Source organism: Hemicordylus capensis, chromosome 5 (genome assembly GCF_027244095.1).
Source record: "Hemicordylus capensis ecotype Gifberg chromosome 5, rHemCap1.1.pri, whole genome shotgun sequence".
Lineage (NCBI taxonomy): Eukaryota > Metazoa > Chordata > Lepidosauria > Squamata > Cordylidae > Hemicordylus > Hemicordylus capensis.
Window position 1 is genome coordinate 197,316,407 of NC_069661.1, and position 14,725 is coordinate 197,331,131.

The 14,725-nt window shown below is 45.0% G+C and overlaps 1 protein-coding gene across 1 annotated transcript in view; it reads left to right on the forward strand.

The window, feature by feature from the left end:
- Positions 1 to 8,565: 8,565 nt before the first annotated feature.
- METTL25 (methyltransferase like 25) overlaps positions 8,566 to 14,725 on the forward strand; it is a 128,664-nt gene continuing 122,504 nt past the window's right edge. The window contains exon 1 of the mRNA XM_053253874.1: positions 8,566 to 8,634. Within this exon, the coding sequence (XP_053109849.1) occupies positions 8,592 to 8,634 (43 nt within the window). The 5' untranslated portion in view covers positions 8,566 to 8,591. The remainder of the gene's footprint in view (positions 8,635 to 14,725) is intronic.

Sequence of the window (14,725 nt, forward strand, 5' to 3'; positions counted from 1 at the left end):
CTTTATATGCCAGATAAACGACATCATAGCCTAACTCGCAGCGATTAAATTCGAAACAAGGCATCTGACAAAGGAACAGCACCCTGCGGTCTGCGTCGAGACTGAGGTGACACAACACAGGAAGTGTGGAAGCACACTCCAGAGATACGTCCTGACCTCATTTTAGCGTCTAATCTGGAAAGCGCCCAGGCTTTACTATTCATGACTGCAATATTACATTTGCTTGCCCCTAAAGAAAAGCAGCTGCAGCTGGCTTTAGATTACGTGGAGGAAGGATCTGTATGGCAGGGGTGGAGCTGCTTGATCCTTTCTTGCCAGCCATTTGTTCACTCCAAATCACTCTCCAGCTGTTTTTCTCTTCTCAAGGGGGAAAAGATGCTGAGGCCCTGTTTCTTTTCTCCTGAAAGGTGAGACGTGGACAGACATTTTTTAAATTAATTAATTAATTAATGTTATTGTTAAATTTATACCCCATCTTTCATTAAGAAAATCCCAAGGCTACTCACAATAAAATTTAAAAACAAGATTATAAAAAAGACACATTAAAACACTGAGCTAAAAAATATAAAGACAAATCTGATTTAAAAAAATTAATACACAAGCATAAAAACAGTACAAAATACAAGAAGCAGCAGTGGAGACAATCATATACAAGCCTGGGTTAAAAGTCACAATTTGACATGCTTTCTAAAAGCTATGAAAGAGACTGAGGAGTGGATACCCACTGGGAGAGCATTCCAGATATGATTTGGAGCAACAAAACAACAACAGCCCAGCCACTGAATAGGGTTCCCCAAATGGTCCTTTACTCAACCTAAAGCCACCTGCAGCTCTTTTGCATTCAATTTTTAAAAAGTCATCAGGAAAAGCAACCACAAAGCAAGTTGGCCCTGTTTCATTGTGAGTCACAGTGCGGTGGGGATAATTTTGAATTTTTTCCTGCCCACGTTGGTATGCAAATGACTTCTTGAACCTGAGGTGTAATGTCTGATTGACTTTTAAAATATTCAGTATCTGTCAATTTCTGGACTCTGCATTGCTCAGATCATGTGTTTTATTGACATTGCTTTGATTATTATCAAATTATCCTCCTTTGCCTTGAATTATTTCTACCTTCCTGTGAACTGCTCACCTGCAACTGTTTTACACTACAATCTAGCAATCAGTGGTGCCACCTTGATGGGAAATGCCTATATTATATCTCTCATCTCTGTGATTTTAAAGCAACAACACTTTCTAGGATTTTCCTTTCTAGCTAGGACTAGGTGAGGGGCAGAGGACAAGAAAACAGAACTCTCAGTTTGAAAACTGGAGACAACTGAAGCTGTCATCACAATTAATCGAAGTACGTATTTTCCTCATTCTTAAGAAATTACACTCCATCATATCAAGCAGAATATTTAAAGACTTTGGCTACTGTACTGCATAAACTTGGTAGGGCTGCGGTAGAGTGATTAAAAACAGGGCCAGGATCCAAAGAACCAGGCAAACAGTCCCCTGCACCCAAAGGAGATTTGAATTTGTGATTCTTGAACACAAACAAATTTCAAACACAGTTTGTGATATGGAATGGTAGGTGGCTGTTCAAAAGAAAAAGTTTGGAATAAATCCTCTTGGGGAGGGACTGGAGCCCAGTGGTAAAGCATATGCTCTGCATACACAAGGCTCCAGGCTTAGTTCCTAGCATCTCTTAGGTGGGGCTGCAAAAGACTCTGTCTGACACCCTGGAGAACCTGAGCCAGTCAGTAAGGCTCTGCACACGATCCGTGTGTAGAGCCAAAATGGGGTCTGCAAGGAGAGTGGGTTTGACCCTTTCTGCCTGCAGACGGTCAGGCAGCACTCCCTGGGCGGCTGGATCGGCCACCCAGACGATTACTGGCTGCATCATAGAGCTGGTTGGGATGGTGGGTATTGGGGGCTTCTTGGCCCCTGGAAGTTCCAGAAGGTACTGTGCGAGTGCCTGGTGCCTTGTGGGGAGCCCCCCAATGCCAGGAGGCTTGTTGTGGCATCAAGTTGCATTTAAATAAAGAACAGCTGCCATAGTTCACATCAGACAGGACAGCTTTCCAGATACTGAGAACGTCCAATGCATTTGAGCATGCTCAGTTACAACAGAAAATAAAAAGATGATTTCATGCTATACTGCTGGCTCAGGCCCCTCCCCGGCTGTCATTGCCGTTTGTGTGAGGTAACAATGCTTCCTGCCTCTCTCCATGGCAACCACCAGCCTTAAGGCAGCTTGCAGAGTGTTGCTCTGTGCACTGCACGGCTCAGCCATGGAGCAATCAGGATGGGCCTTCTGGATCAGCAAAATTCTCTAAAACCGACTTGCAAAGCTGCACAAAAACCTGATCAAAGGCAGCCAATTAATATTCCTGTTTTTCCAGGTAGGGAACACAGAGGCCAAGAGAGAGAAGCAAGTTACTGTAGCACTAGGCCAGCCATGACAGATAGCTTTGTCTTGCCATTTTCCTTGCTGTTTTAAACTATAGAAAGTTGGAACCCCTTGCAAGTCTCCTGCAAATCATCCAGAAAGCTAACAGTAGATCCTGAACTACTTTCTGTCAACTCCTGGTTAAGACAGGCTCTCTCACAAAGGCTTCAGTGCAAAAATAGCACTGCCATGCTCTGGTCATCCTTCTGCATAGAGAAAAGCTGAGATGCTTGAAGAGGGAAGTGTGGAAATGTGAATTTCCTCACTTAAAGTACATGCAGTTTATATAGGTAACATGCCAGGTGTGTTTATAATCAGGAACAGGGATGTTGACCAGGGCTCCCAACAAAAAGTTAAGCTGTTCCTGGATGCCTCCCCACCCCATGCAGTATTTTTCTCTATCCTTTTCCACAATATCAGCCACCAAAACTTAGATTGCTTTCAAGAGCTACTTGGAGATGTATGCTGATTCCTGGAGTCTCCAGGCCAGTCCTAGAGGGTTGGCAACCCTAACTGGTATTCTCACATATTTAATAGCAGAAGATATCATCAATGAGTGATTGGAGGGGTGGAGCTGGTGAGTCTCCCACTCTCCATGTGTTGGTATCTAGGGATGTGCACAAAACCGGTTTGCCCGGTTCGGTTCAAATTCGAACCGGGTTTGAACCAGGAGGGGGTGGTTCAGTTTTGGTTTTGCTCGACCCTCCCCCTGGTTCGGTTCAAATTCAAACCTGTTAGAACCAGTTCAGACACCCAAAAATTGGTAGGATGGTAGCTGGCACCCAGGGGTACCTGCCATCCAAACCCCGAAGCAATCAGACACCCCTATGATTTTTTATGAATATTTGAAATATTTTTAATTATTTTTCTCATAGGGTATATTAGGACCCGAACCAGCCCATATCCCCTATTGTGGAGCACCTAGGGGCACAAAAGTGGGGTAGATGGTAGACAACCAGGGGTGCCTACTATCCACAAAGTTCCAAGGCAATCGGACACTCCTCTGATAATTGGTAAATTTTAAAATTATTTTGGAATTCCTCATAGAGAATAATGAGGATTGCAACAAATTTATAGCTTCACGTAGGGGAGAAAGGGGTGTCCTAGAGTGGAGTGTGGTAGGTGGTAGTTCCCAAGGTGGGCAAGGAAAATATCAGAATTATTTGAAAGGAATTGGGCAAAAGGCTGATTTTAAATGATTTTTGAAGTTTACGAGACTTTAAGGTTTTTCTCCATAAAGAAGTATGGAGATGTCAGCAAATGTATAGCTTCACGTCGGGGGGGAAAGGGGTGTCCAAGAGCAGAGTGTGGTGGGTGGTAGTGCCCAAGGAGGTCCAGGTAGCTATCAGAATTATTTGAAAGGAATTGGGCAAAGGGCTGATTTTTAAGTGATTTTTGAAGTTTATGTGTCTTTAAGGTTAGCAATGAGAGTGGATTCATAGTTTGTCATTGAAAATCTTATATGCTACCAAAGAATCTACACTCAGAACACTTCAGAAACAACAAAACCCAGTACCCCATGGGTTAGCAACCCATGGAGGTGGTTGGCACCCTCGCTCTGGGCCACCCCAGCACCCCCAAGTGCAGTTATGGGGCTGCTGAAACCTCCATTCTTCCCTATGGAGAAAAAGCTTAAAGCCACTTGTGGGGTGCTGGGGTGGCCCAGAGTGAGTGGGGGTCTAGTGCAAAGAGGGTGCCAACCACCCCCATGGGTTGCTAACCCATGGGGTACTGGGTTTTGTTGTTTCTGACGTCCACATGAATAACAAAACTGCACTGGAGGGCTGGAGGGCACTGATACAAAACCTGACGCAAATGCCTGGAGACATTTACCCTTGTGGTGGCCGCATCTATGCCTGGAGACGAGGTATGTCCATTGTCATGGCTACAACGGCACCTCAGGGAACCTCTTGAATTTGAAGACTTCAGAGGAACATCTAAGTGATCGCCCACATGCTATATGCAATGCTGACCCAGAATCATACCTTATGTGGAATCAAGTACTCACAATCCTTCTGCTGTTGCTGATATATTGATGTACTCAGGTCACGTCTTGGACTATAAGATCCTTCCCCCATGGAACTTGTTCATTTATTTTGAGCACATACATGTACGTGTGTCTACACACACACACTTACTTGCTCCTTTGCTTGCATGCATACCCCACACATGGGGATGCACCGTGAGTTCACTGGCAATTCCATGAGCAGCAACCTGGATTGAGCCATCTTCAGACTCTTGTGCCTTTCAGTGGGCTTGTGCAGGAGAACTTCCCTGGTGGATTGTGCCTTAAAAAAACAAAAACAGAACTAGTTTTTATTTTATTTTAACAATTTAGAACAAAAATAAAATACATCTGGTGGCAGCTATGTCTCTAGAACCGCTGAGGCTTAACTCCATTTCAAATTATTATTAATTAGGAATGTTAGAAAAGAGATATTTGTATTATGAAGTGAGGGAAATTTTGCAGCAATAATTACAGAGATAATGGAAAACTGTCAGTGACAATGATATATGCAAATAGAATGAACTGCTCCCTCAGGTGTTCAGAAAAAAAATATTATGATGTATTTACTGATATCTTTATCAATAAAACTGTTCAAAGTGACTTAAAGCTCATAAAAGGGTTTCACACATTATGTTCAACACTGTCCAAACAGTGTACTATATTTTACTATATATGATATAGCAAAAAGATAAAAGCTGTAAAATAATACAAATATGATAAAACCAACCATAAAAGGGTAGTAAAATCAGTGAAATTTTAAAGCCACCATCCATAAAATGTACAACAGTTCTTTTAAAAAGGAAGGGCTTCTATTGCTTTCTAAAAACTAGGGAGTTGGGGCTTAGGTAGGGATTACATAAGGATAAAAGATAAAGTGTGCCGTCGAGTCAGTGTCGACTCCTGGTGACCACAGAACCCCGTGGTTGTCTTTGGTAGAATACCGGAGGGTTTACCATTGCCATCTCCCGCGCAGTATGAGATAATGCCTTTCATCATCTTCCTATATCGCTGCTGCCCAGTGAAGGTGTTTCCATAGTCTGGGAAACATACCAGCAGGGATTTGAACCGGCAACCGGCTAACCAAGTCAGACCCAAACTAAAAAGTCTGAGCAGAGCTGCTCTTTCCATTCTCAAGTGGATGAGGAAACTTACGGGGTGGGCAGGGTAGTGCTTCAGAAGTATTTCACTACACTAGTTGGTACATTGGTTAGAGTGTTGGATTTAGACCAGGAAGAGACAAATTCCAATCCCTGGTCAGAGCAGGAAAAGCTCAGCCAGGCCCAGAGCGGGAGGAGGAATAGTGCCCATCAGTGCCAACAGATAAGGAAATGTTGGTGGGGAAACTGGTGCATGGTGTGTGGATGGGCTGTGCATTGGAGCTTTGGGTAGGGTTGCCAACATTTAATTGCCAGAATGAGGGACACAAGTGGGGGGGGGTGCTGGCTGGGGGGCCAGCAGGTGTACGCAGTGGTAATCAAAAGCCTGAGTATCATTGATGTGTATGTAATTGAATTATATGCTATTGAATAGTGCTGGCATTGTTATTATTTAGAACATATTCAAGTTATACCACTTTTCAACCAAAAAATTCTCAAAATAAGAATCTTCTCTCCCTGCCACCAAAATGAGGGAATAATGCTGTCCTTATATGGACCAATATTTCATCCTTGAAATGAGGGACTTCCCGCATAATAAGGGACAGTTGGCAACCCTAGCTTTGGGGAAAAGATATTTTGGTGTATGGTGTGCTCTGAGCACTATGAGGATGGGGGCATCAGATCACCAAGCCACCTCAAGTGCCAGGGTTTTTTTTACCCTGATCTGATATTCACTTTAGAACTGAAGTGTTCCGTTTAAAGAGAAACCACTACATAACTATCAGTTTTCAAAATGCTGAGGATACAAAGTGCTATACAGTCTATATCTTGCTCATTCCTAGAGGTTTGGGGATGGGTGCTGTAGCAGAGCATCCTGCTTAGTATGCAGAAAGTCTTGGGTTCTATTTTCAGGTAGGGTTGGGAAAGTTTCCTGCCTGAAAGCTTGGTGAGCTGCTGCCAGTCATCATACAGGTGAAACTCGGAAAATTAGAATATCGTGCAAAAGTCCATTAATTTCAGTAATGCAAATTAAAAGGTGAAACTGATATATGAGACAGACGCATTACATGCAAAGCGAGATAAGTCAAGTCTTAATTTGTTATCATTGTGATGATCATGGCGTACAGCTCATGAAAACCCCAAATCCACAATCCCAGAAAATTAGAATATTACATGGAACCAAGAAGACAAGGATTGAAGAATAGAACAATATCGGACCTCTGAAAAGTATAAGCATGCATATGTATTCAGTACTTGGTTTGGGCCCCTTTTGCAGCAATTACTGCCTCAATGCGGCGTGGCATGGATGCTATCAGCCTGTGGCACTGTTGAGGTATTATGGAAGACCAGGATGCTTCATTAGCGGCCTTCAGCAATTCTGCATTGTTTGGTCTCATGTCTCTCATCCTTCTCTTGGCAATGCCCCATAGATTCTCTATGGGGTCAGGTCAGGCGAGTTTGCTGGCCAATCAAGCACAGTACACTGTATACTTTTCAGAGGTCCGATATTGTTCTATTCTTCAATCCTTGTCTTCTTGGTTCCATGTAATATTCTAATTTTCTGAGATTGTGGATTTGGGGTTTTCATGAGCTGTACGCCATGATCATCACAATTATAACAAATTAAGGCTTGACTTATCTCGCTTTGCATGTAATGCGTCTGTCTCATATATCAGTTTCACCTTTTAATTTGCATTACTGAAATTAATGGACTTTTGCACGATATTCTAATTTTCCGAGTTTCACCTGTAGACTATACTGAACTAGATGGACCAATGCTCTGACTGGGTATGAGGTAGTTTAAACAGGTTGCTTACCTGTAACAGGTGATCTGGAAGCGATCCATTGTATGTATGTATTGGTTTATTTCAGCCCAAGGCCAGCATAGGAAGCGATCCATTGCATTCACAAGAGTAGGTTAAGAGCCTGTGCGGAACCATTTGGGCAGAATTTGTTAGGTCCTTGATGTGCCTAGCCCCACCCCTTGCATGTGGTGCATTTCCATTGGTTTTGCCAGTTAGGTGCTTCAGTTCCTTGAGGACCATTTATGGTTTTCAGTTGCCATTTCATAAATTAAGCCTTTTTTTCTTTTCATAACACTACAGCTTCGCCTACTGCAGCGAGGCCGATGGGAGGGTCATATGAATGCAATGGATCACTTCCACCTGTTACAGCTGTTATTTTGATCATGATCCACCTGCTATCTGAATCAAGATCTATTGCACTCATAGGTGACTAACTAACTGTCTGTCAGTCTGGTGGTGTGTGTAGTATGCTAAAGTTAAACCCTCTTCAACACACTCCTCCCAAAGTTGGCCTGTGCTGCAGAGCGAAGATGTAAAGTGTAGTGCTTTATGAAGGTATGTTCTGACGACCATGTTGCTGCCATGCAAATGTCCTTTAGAGTAATGCCAGCCATATGTGCAGCTGATGCTGCGTATGCTCTGTAGAATGAGCCCTTATAGTCTTAGGCGGATCCACCTTTTGACACTTTAATGCCAGGTAAATTAATTCCACTATGCAATGTGTCATCCTTTGTCTTGGAATTTGGAAACCCCTTCTTTTGCCTTTATAACCTATGAATAAATGTTTCATTTTCCTGTAGGGCTTCAACATCTGCAGGTAATACAGCAGCGCCCTTCATAAGAACATAAGAACAGCCCTGCTGGATCAGTCCCAAGGCCCATCTAGTTCAGCATCCTGTTTCACACAGTGGCCCACCAGATGCCACTGGAAACCTACAGGCAGGAGTTAAGGGCATGCCCTCTCTCCTGCTGTTACTCCCCTGCAACTGGTACTCAGAGGCATCCTGGTGGCCTATAGCCCTCTGACTAGTAGTCGTTGATAGAACTTTCCTCCATGAAGTTATCCAAACCCCGCTTAAAGCCATCCAGGTTGTTGGCTGTCATCACATCTTGTGACAGAGAATTCCACAAGTTGATTATGCTTTGTGTGAAGAAATACTTCCGTTTGCTGGTCCTAAATTTCCCGGCAATCAATTTCATGGGAATTGAACATTGTTGAATTTGAATACCCTTCAAACATCCAGAGAATGCAGAGACCTCTCCAAGTCTGTTTCTGGATTTCTAAAGAAGGTAGGTAACACTATGTCACTGTTTATGTGGAAGTCTGGCACAACCTTGGGCATGAATTCAAGGTCCAGTTGGAGCACCAGCTTGTCCTGGTGGAATTTAGTTTATGGAAAATCAAAATGCATGGCATTGAGTTCATTTGCTCCGCATGATGTAGTAATTTGCCAGGAGAAAGGCTGTTTTCAAGGCAACCTGTTTTGATTGCGTTGTTGACATTGGTTCAAATGGACATTCCGTCAACGCTGCCAGAACCGTGCTTGAAGCAGTGTTCTACAGTATGATGGATTGAGTTCCCATTGATGGTGCTTCTGAAGAAGCTGTGTCCTGCTCAGGAGATCCACAAGTGTGTTGTCTGCACCTTTTATGTGTATTGCCTGCAAGGAAATCCCTTGAGCTATGCTCCAGTTCCATATTTGCAGGCCCAGCTGGCACAGAGAACAGGACACCATTCCGCCCTGGCAATTTATGTATGCTATAGCAGTGTTATTGTCCAGTTGTATTTGGACCACCCTGCCCTTCAAAGTTGGTTGAAATGATTTCAAGGCATAGAGGATTGTCAGTAGCTCTAAGTAATTTATGAGTAGTTGACACAGCTGCAGGGTCCACAGCCCCTGAGCCTGTAGCTCCCCATAAAGTGCTCCCCAACCTTGCAGAGACACATTGGTTGTGACCCACACTGTTGGCTGTGGCACTTGGAAAGCTATGCCTGACAACAGATTCAGTCAGTCAGTCCTTTGGAGCGCGGCCGGAAGGTGGCCGCCTCTCGCCCGTAGCGCACCGCACGTTCGTGGGGAACCTGGTGCTAAATCATTCGTAGACGACCTGATTCTGGGTCAGGGTTTCGTACGTAGCAGAGCAGCTCCCTCGCTGACAACAGATTGAACAGCCTTGTCCACGACTGTAGGGAGAGTAGAACAGGATACGGTATCATCAATTGAATGTGCACATTTTCCACATTCGGCCTGAACGTGGACAGAAACCAGAGTTGTAATTTTCTGAGTCTCAGTTTTGCAAAATGTATGGTTGACGTGTGTGTCACCATGAGTCCTAGGAGCCTTTGGATTTCCTTTGCAGTTTGCACAGGGTGATTTGTGAAAATCCCTATCATCTCCCTGATGTGTTGGTAACGTGAGTGGGGCAGGAACGCCTTCTGCTTCTCTGCATTGATAAGTGTTCCTATGTAGTTTATTTGTTCGAAGGTTCCAGATGTGACTTGCCCCAGTTGTCCTAGATGCCCGGATCCACTAGAAGGTGGAGTAGCATCAAGATAAGTGAAACTAACTTTCCCCCCCTCTTCCCACAAGGAGCTAGTTGTCGAAATATAGGAATAATGTTACTCCTTGTGAACGCAGGTAAGCCACTATCACCGTAATGCACTTGGTAATGACCCGTAGTGCTGTTGCCAATCAAAACGGGAGAACATTGTATTGGTACACTCTGCTCCCTGATGTGAATCTGAGGTACTTTCTGTAGCTGTCCTGGATCCCGATTTGGAAAAGCGTCTTTCAGGTCCAACGTTGCAAGCCATTCCTCCCCGTGAAGGAGAGGAAAGATGCCTTGCAACGTTATGCAAAATTTGTGCATGTCTATGTGAAGATTCAACCATTGCAAATCCATTATTGGTTGAATGCCCCCATCCTGCTTGGGTATATGGAAACAGCGGGGGTAGAAGCCCTCCCATTGATCTGTCCACCGTACTGGCGAAATCGCCCCCTTGTCTAAAAGAGTCTTGACCTCTTCTTCCAGCACTGGAGTTGCTAGTGTGTGTTTTATGCTGTTGAACAGCGGCAGAGTCTCTAACTCGATCACATATCCCTTATGAACTACAGTATGTGAAGCACCCAGCAATCCGATGTTATGTTGCACCATGAGAAGGCATGACTTGCCAGCTTGATGGTGGAAGCGGCTAAGATGGAATGATCTTGTGGTCTGGATGGAGTTGCCACTGAGACAAGGCTTGCTGATGGACTGAGAGTGCAATCAAAGGTGCTGCTTGTTGGCTTCCATAGCCCTTGTGTGTGCCCCTTGTCTTTTAAAATCTTGCTTTAAAAGATTTTTTAATTTTTACCACCTGACCCACTCTTCTGCTCCCACACCCCTTTTCTGCCCCGAATCTGCCACAAAGACATGGCAACTTCAAAAATATTTTTTTAAAAACCCCATTGCCCAATTTCTTTGAAATCTGGGTGGTAGCTTCCTTGCACCCATTGGGCACTACCACCCATCACAACTTGCTCTGGGCCACTCTGGTGCGCACCCCCCCCCCGCGAGAGTTATAACTAAGGCTGCTGCAATCCCCATTATTCCCTATGAGGAAAAAGCTTTAAAATGTGTGAACTTCAAATATCTTTTTAAAATCACCCCTTTGCCGAATTTCTTTTGAAATTTGGGTGGTAGATTCCACCCATTGGGCACTACCACCCACCCCACTCTTTTGCTCCCAGAACTCCTTTTTTGCCCCAAATCAATTCAGATTCAGAAAATTGGGGTACAAATAGAATCTGGGATGATTTGGGGCTCAGATTCGGACCCAAAACAAATCAGGGGTGATTCAATTCCGATACAAATCTAATAGAAAAAATCAATTTGTGCACATCCCTAACCAGTGATCGATTCCGCAACTCCTCTGTCTGAGAGGCCGCAGAGACACATGCCATTGTATGTATTGCTTTTCCCTGTGTGTATGGAGGTGTTTCAATCCAAGGAGGCATGATTTGCGTTGACATCGGTACTATCACTGAAGGCACCTGGTGTCTTGCCTTCCAAACTCTATACTCATTGTAATCATACAAAAGCCCTGGGGACTGTTGGTGTGCTGCTGGTGGTGTACCCAAACCACCAATCTGTAGTAGGCTTTGAGTCAATGAGAATTCCCTTGGAGATCTCCAGGAATGCAGTACAGAGCCCTGCACTGCTGGTGCCCGTGCATTTGTAAACAGAATTATAAGAAAATAAGTGGAAATAAGTGGACATATGTACTGGAGGCTGAAAGGCAGTTGTAGTTAGATTTGTTGAAATCTGCACTGCGTGGAGAAGTACCAGGTGTCCTCGGTATCGTCAAACCATTGATATTGTCAGCGTCGTCTAGTCCCTGGCTAATAAAACCATGGGACATGGAAGGAGTACTTTCTGTGGAATCTAATAAATGCATTAGCCACTGGGCATTGCTTGATCCCAGACTGTCTCAATATCGTCCTCATCTTTGAGCTCGAACATGATACGGGATTACACTGCCCTCAATCTCTGCTGTGTGTTCGATGTTGCTGAAGAGGGGGATTGTGCTGTTGTTCAAGCAGGAGACAAGGAATGGTCTTGGCACTGACATGTCGACACTAAGCCTGAGGTTGATTCTAGATGGCCTTGTGTTGATGTCGTGGCTTCAACCTCCACATGTTCTGGCATCTCTGGATGTCAGGACAATTCTTCCAGCCCTGATTGGAGCCCTGTTGGAGACTGTGTCGCTCATGACCCCGACTCTAGCTGATCCCACTTAGACTTTCTGCTCTTATCCCGATGCATTTTCGGGGACAGACCTTGTCTGAGATCAGAGTCCTTTTGTTTGGATCTGTGATGCTCCCGATGTGTGTGCTCTAATGATGGGTTTGGCTTTTTAAACTGTACTTCTACTGTCAAAACTATCCCCTCCAATGTCTTTGACAGTCCTTGACACTGTCATTGACGCTGTACCCGATGTCGAAGGCACAAGAGTTTCTGCTGGAGATCTCAGCAATGGCGTGCCAGGTTGCAGCACATAGGAACATAGGAAGCTGCCATATACTGAGTCAGACCATTTGTCTATCTAGTTCAGTACTATCTTCACAGACTGGCAGCGGATTCTCCAATGTTGCAGGCAGGGATCTCTCTCAGCCTTATCTTGGAGGTGCTAGGGAGGAAACTTGAAACCACCTGCTCTTCCCAGAGCAGCTCCATCCCCCGAGGGGAATATCTTACAGTGTTCACACTCCTAGTCTCCCATTCATATGCAACCAGGGTGGACCCTGCTTAGCTAAGGGGACAAGTCATGCTTGCTACCACAAGACCAGCTCTCCTCTCCTCATCTTCATATAACGCCACATCTTCATATAATGCCACCTGCAAGCGTAGCACTCTTTCCCCCCCCCTCATTTGGTGAGAGAACATCAGGGAAATTCTACATGTCGAGGTGCTATGTTCCTTGCCTTGCACAACAAGCACAAATCATGGTTGTCTGCTGAAGGAAACTTTGCCTTGCAGCACAGACACCGCTTAAAAGTCTTTCTCTTCTCCATGAAATCTAGAAAGAGGAATACTTAAGTACAGGGACAAAGATCCAAATTCAATAATACCCCAAGTAGACCAGATCCTATATTTCTATGAGGTGAGTCACTCACGACAGGGACACTGAGACTGAGAAGAGTCAGCCAGTATCACGACTAAGCAAGAATTCCAAGTGAGATCCAAGTTCAGCAATCTTTATATTCTTTCACACTGGCTGTTTCCATTGAGTCTTTTTAAATCAATGGCCAACCCTGTTGACTGAAGCTATATAAAAATTGCACAACAATTTTATCGGCAAAAAAAGAACAGTCACTGATTAAATTGAAATGACAGGAGAATTTCTAGCTTGACAGACAGAGAGCAAGTACCTGAGGCTGAATTGTAGCCAAGACATCTACAGCTCAGGGAGAAAGCACCATTTGTTGCCAAAATGTTCATACCTTTTCAAAGAGAGAGAGGGACATGATTCCCTCTTCATCTTAGGCACAGCTATACCTTTTGTACTGTTTGATCAATATATTAATACAAGGTTGACCTTATAATAAGGTGGATGTTACCCAATGGCAGAAATTTTACATTCACTAACAATGCAAATATTCTTTTAGAGACAGGGCAATCTAAACGCCCTGGTGCATGAGGTGGTGCAGTGAGGTGCTGTCTCCCCTGGTGGCTTGCTACTCGTCCCCCCACCCCTGACAGTGTACCATTCCCCCCACCTCCCATTTTCACACCAGTGTCAAACCACTCCAGGCCCAGAGTGTACCACTCACAGCACTTTCTCCCTGACACTACACATCTCTTTCACTTCCCTTCTGCTCCTACCTGGGAGCACAGCAGCAGCAGCTGCTGCTGCTCCTGGTTTAAATTAAAAGCAAACAGAGGGGAAAGGTGGGACTGGAAGAAAGTGTGAAGGACAGTAGTGGTGCCCTAGAGCATCTCCACTTTAGCCTACCACTCTACTCTTCTAAATACTTTTCCCCACTCCAACCATTCCCCTCTGCCATTTGAAAAGTCAGATAGTGAGCAGGAGGAACAGTAGCAGCAGCAGCTGGTATGCTCCAGGAATGGGGGGAGGCAGGGCATAGGCATAGTAAAGCAAGCCAATGTGGGGTTCCCCCATCAATCTGCGGCTGGAGGAAGCCATTTCACCAGACTGCATTAGCAGGTTGGTTGTGTTTAGAAATACATATGCTTAGATTCTGCATTCACATTTGACCAAAACAGGTTGTTCACATGAGCAGCCCTACCTGGAGATCGATGGGTAGCCCAAGGTTTTCCCCTGGGCTATTACCTAGGTAGAAGGGTGCAAGCACGCCCTCCTGTCTAGGATCCTGGCTGAGTATTTGCCTGGGTTGGCTGCAGCTCAAGCAGACACAGAGCCAGGCACCTGGAGTGCCCAGCTTGTGGGGTAATCCCCCAATGCACTGTGCTTCTCACATGGTGCATTAAGGGATATCTGGAGGCTGGGCTGCATTCCCCCAGCCTCCAGATTGTTGCACGGCTGGGACCAGTGCAGCCCATGTGGGTGTGTGAGCTGTGCGGCGCACTGGAAAGCTAAGATCATCTGGGAGGAAGGGAGGTGAGATCCTACCTTTCCCCTGTGCCCTCCTCACCCTGCTCACAAGTCATGAGAATGACCTTACAGAGCGTTCTACTTCACTGATCTAGGAAACTCAACTCTGCCCTGCTACAAGTGACTACCAACACAATGAGGCTAGTCACACGATGGGATGAAATCGAGCTAGCCTCCGCTAGCCCAATTTCATCCCATCATGTGAACCACTGGGCTCGGCCGCAAGCCCAGTGGTTCCTGAGCAAGAAACCCACTCAAGGAGCC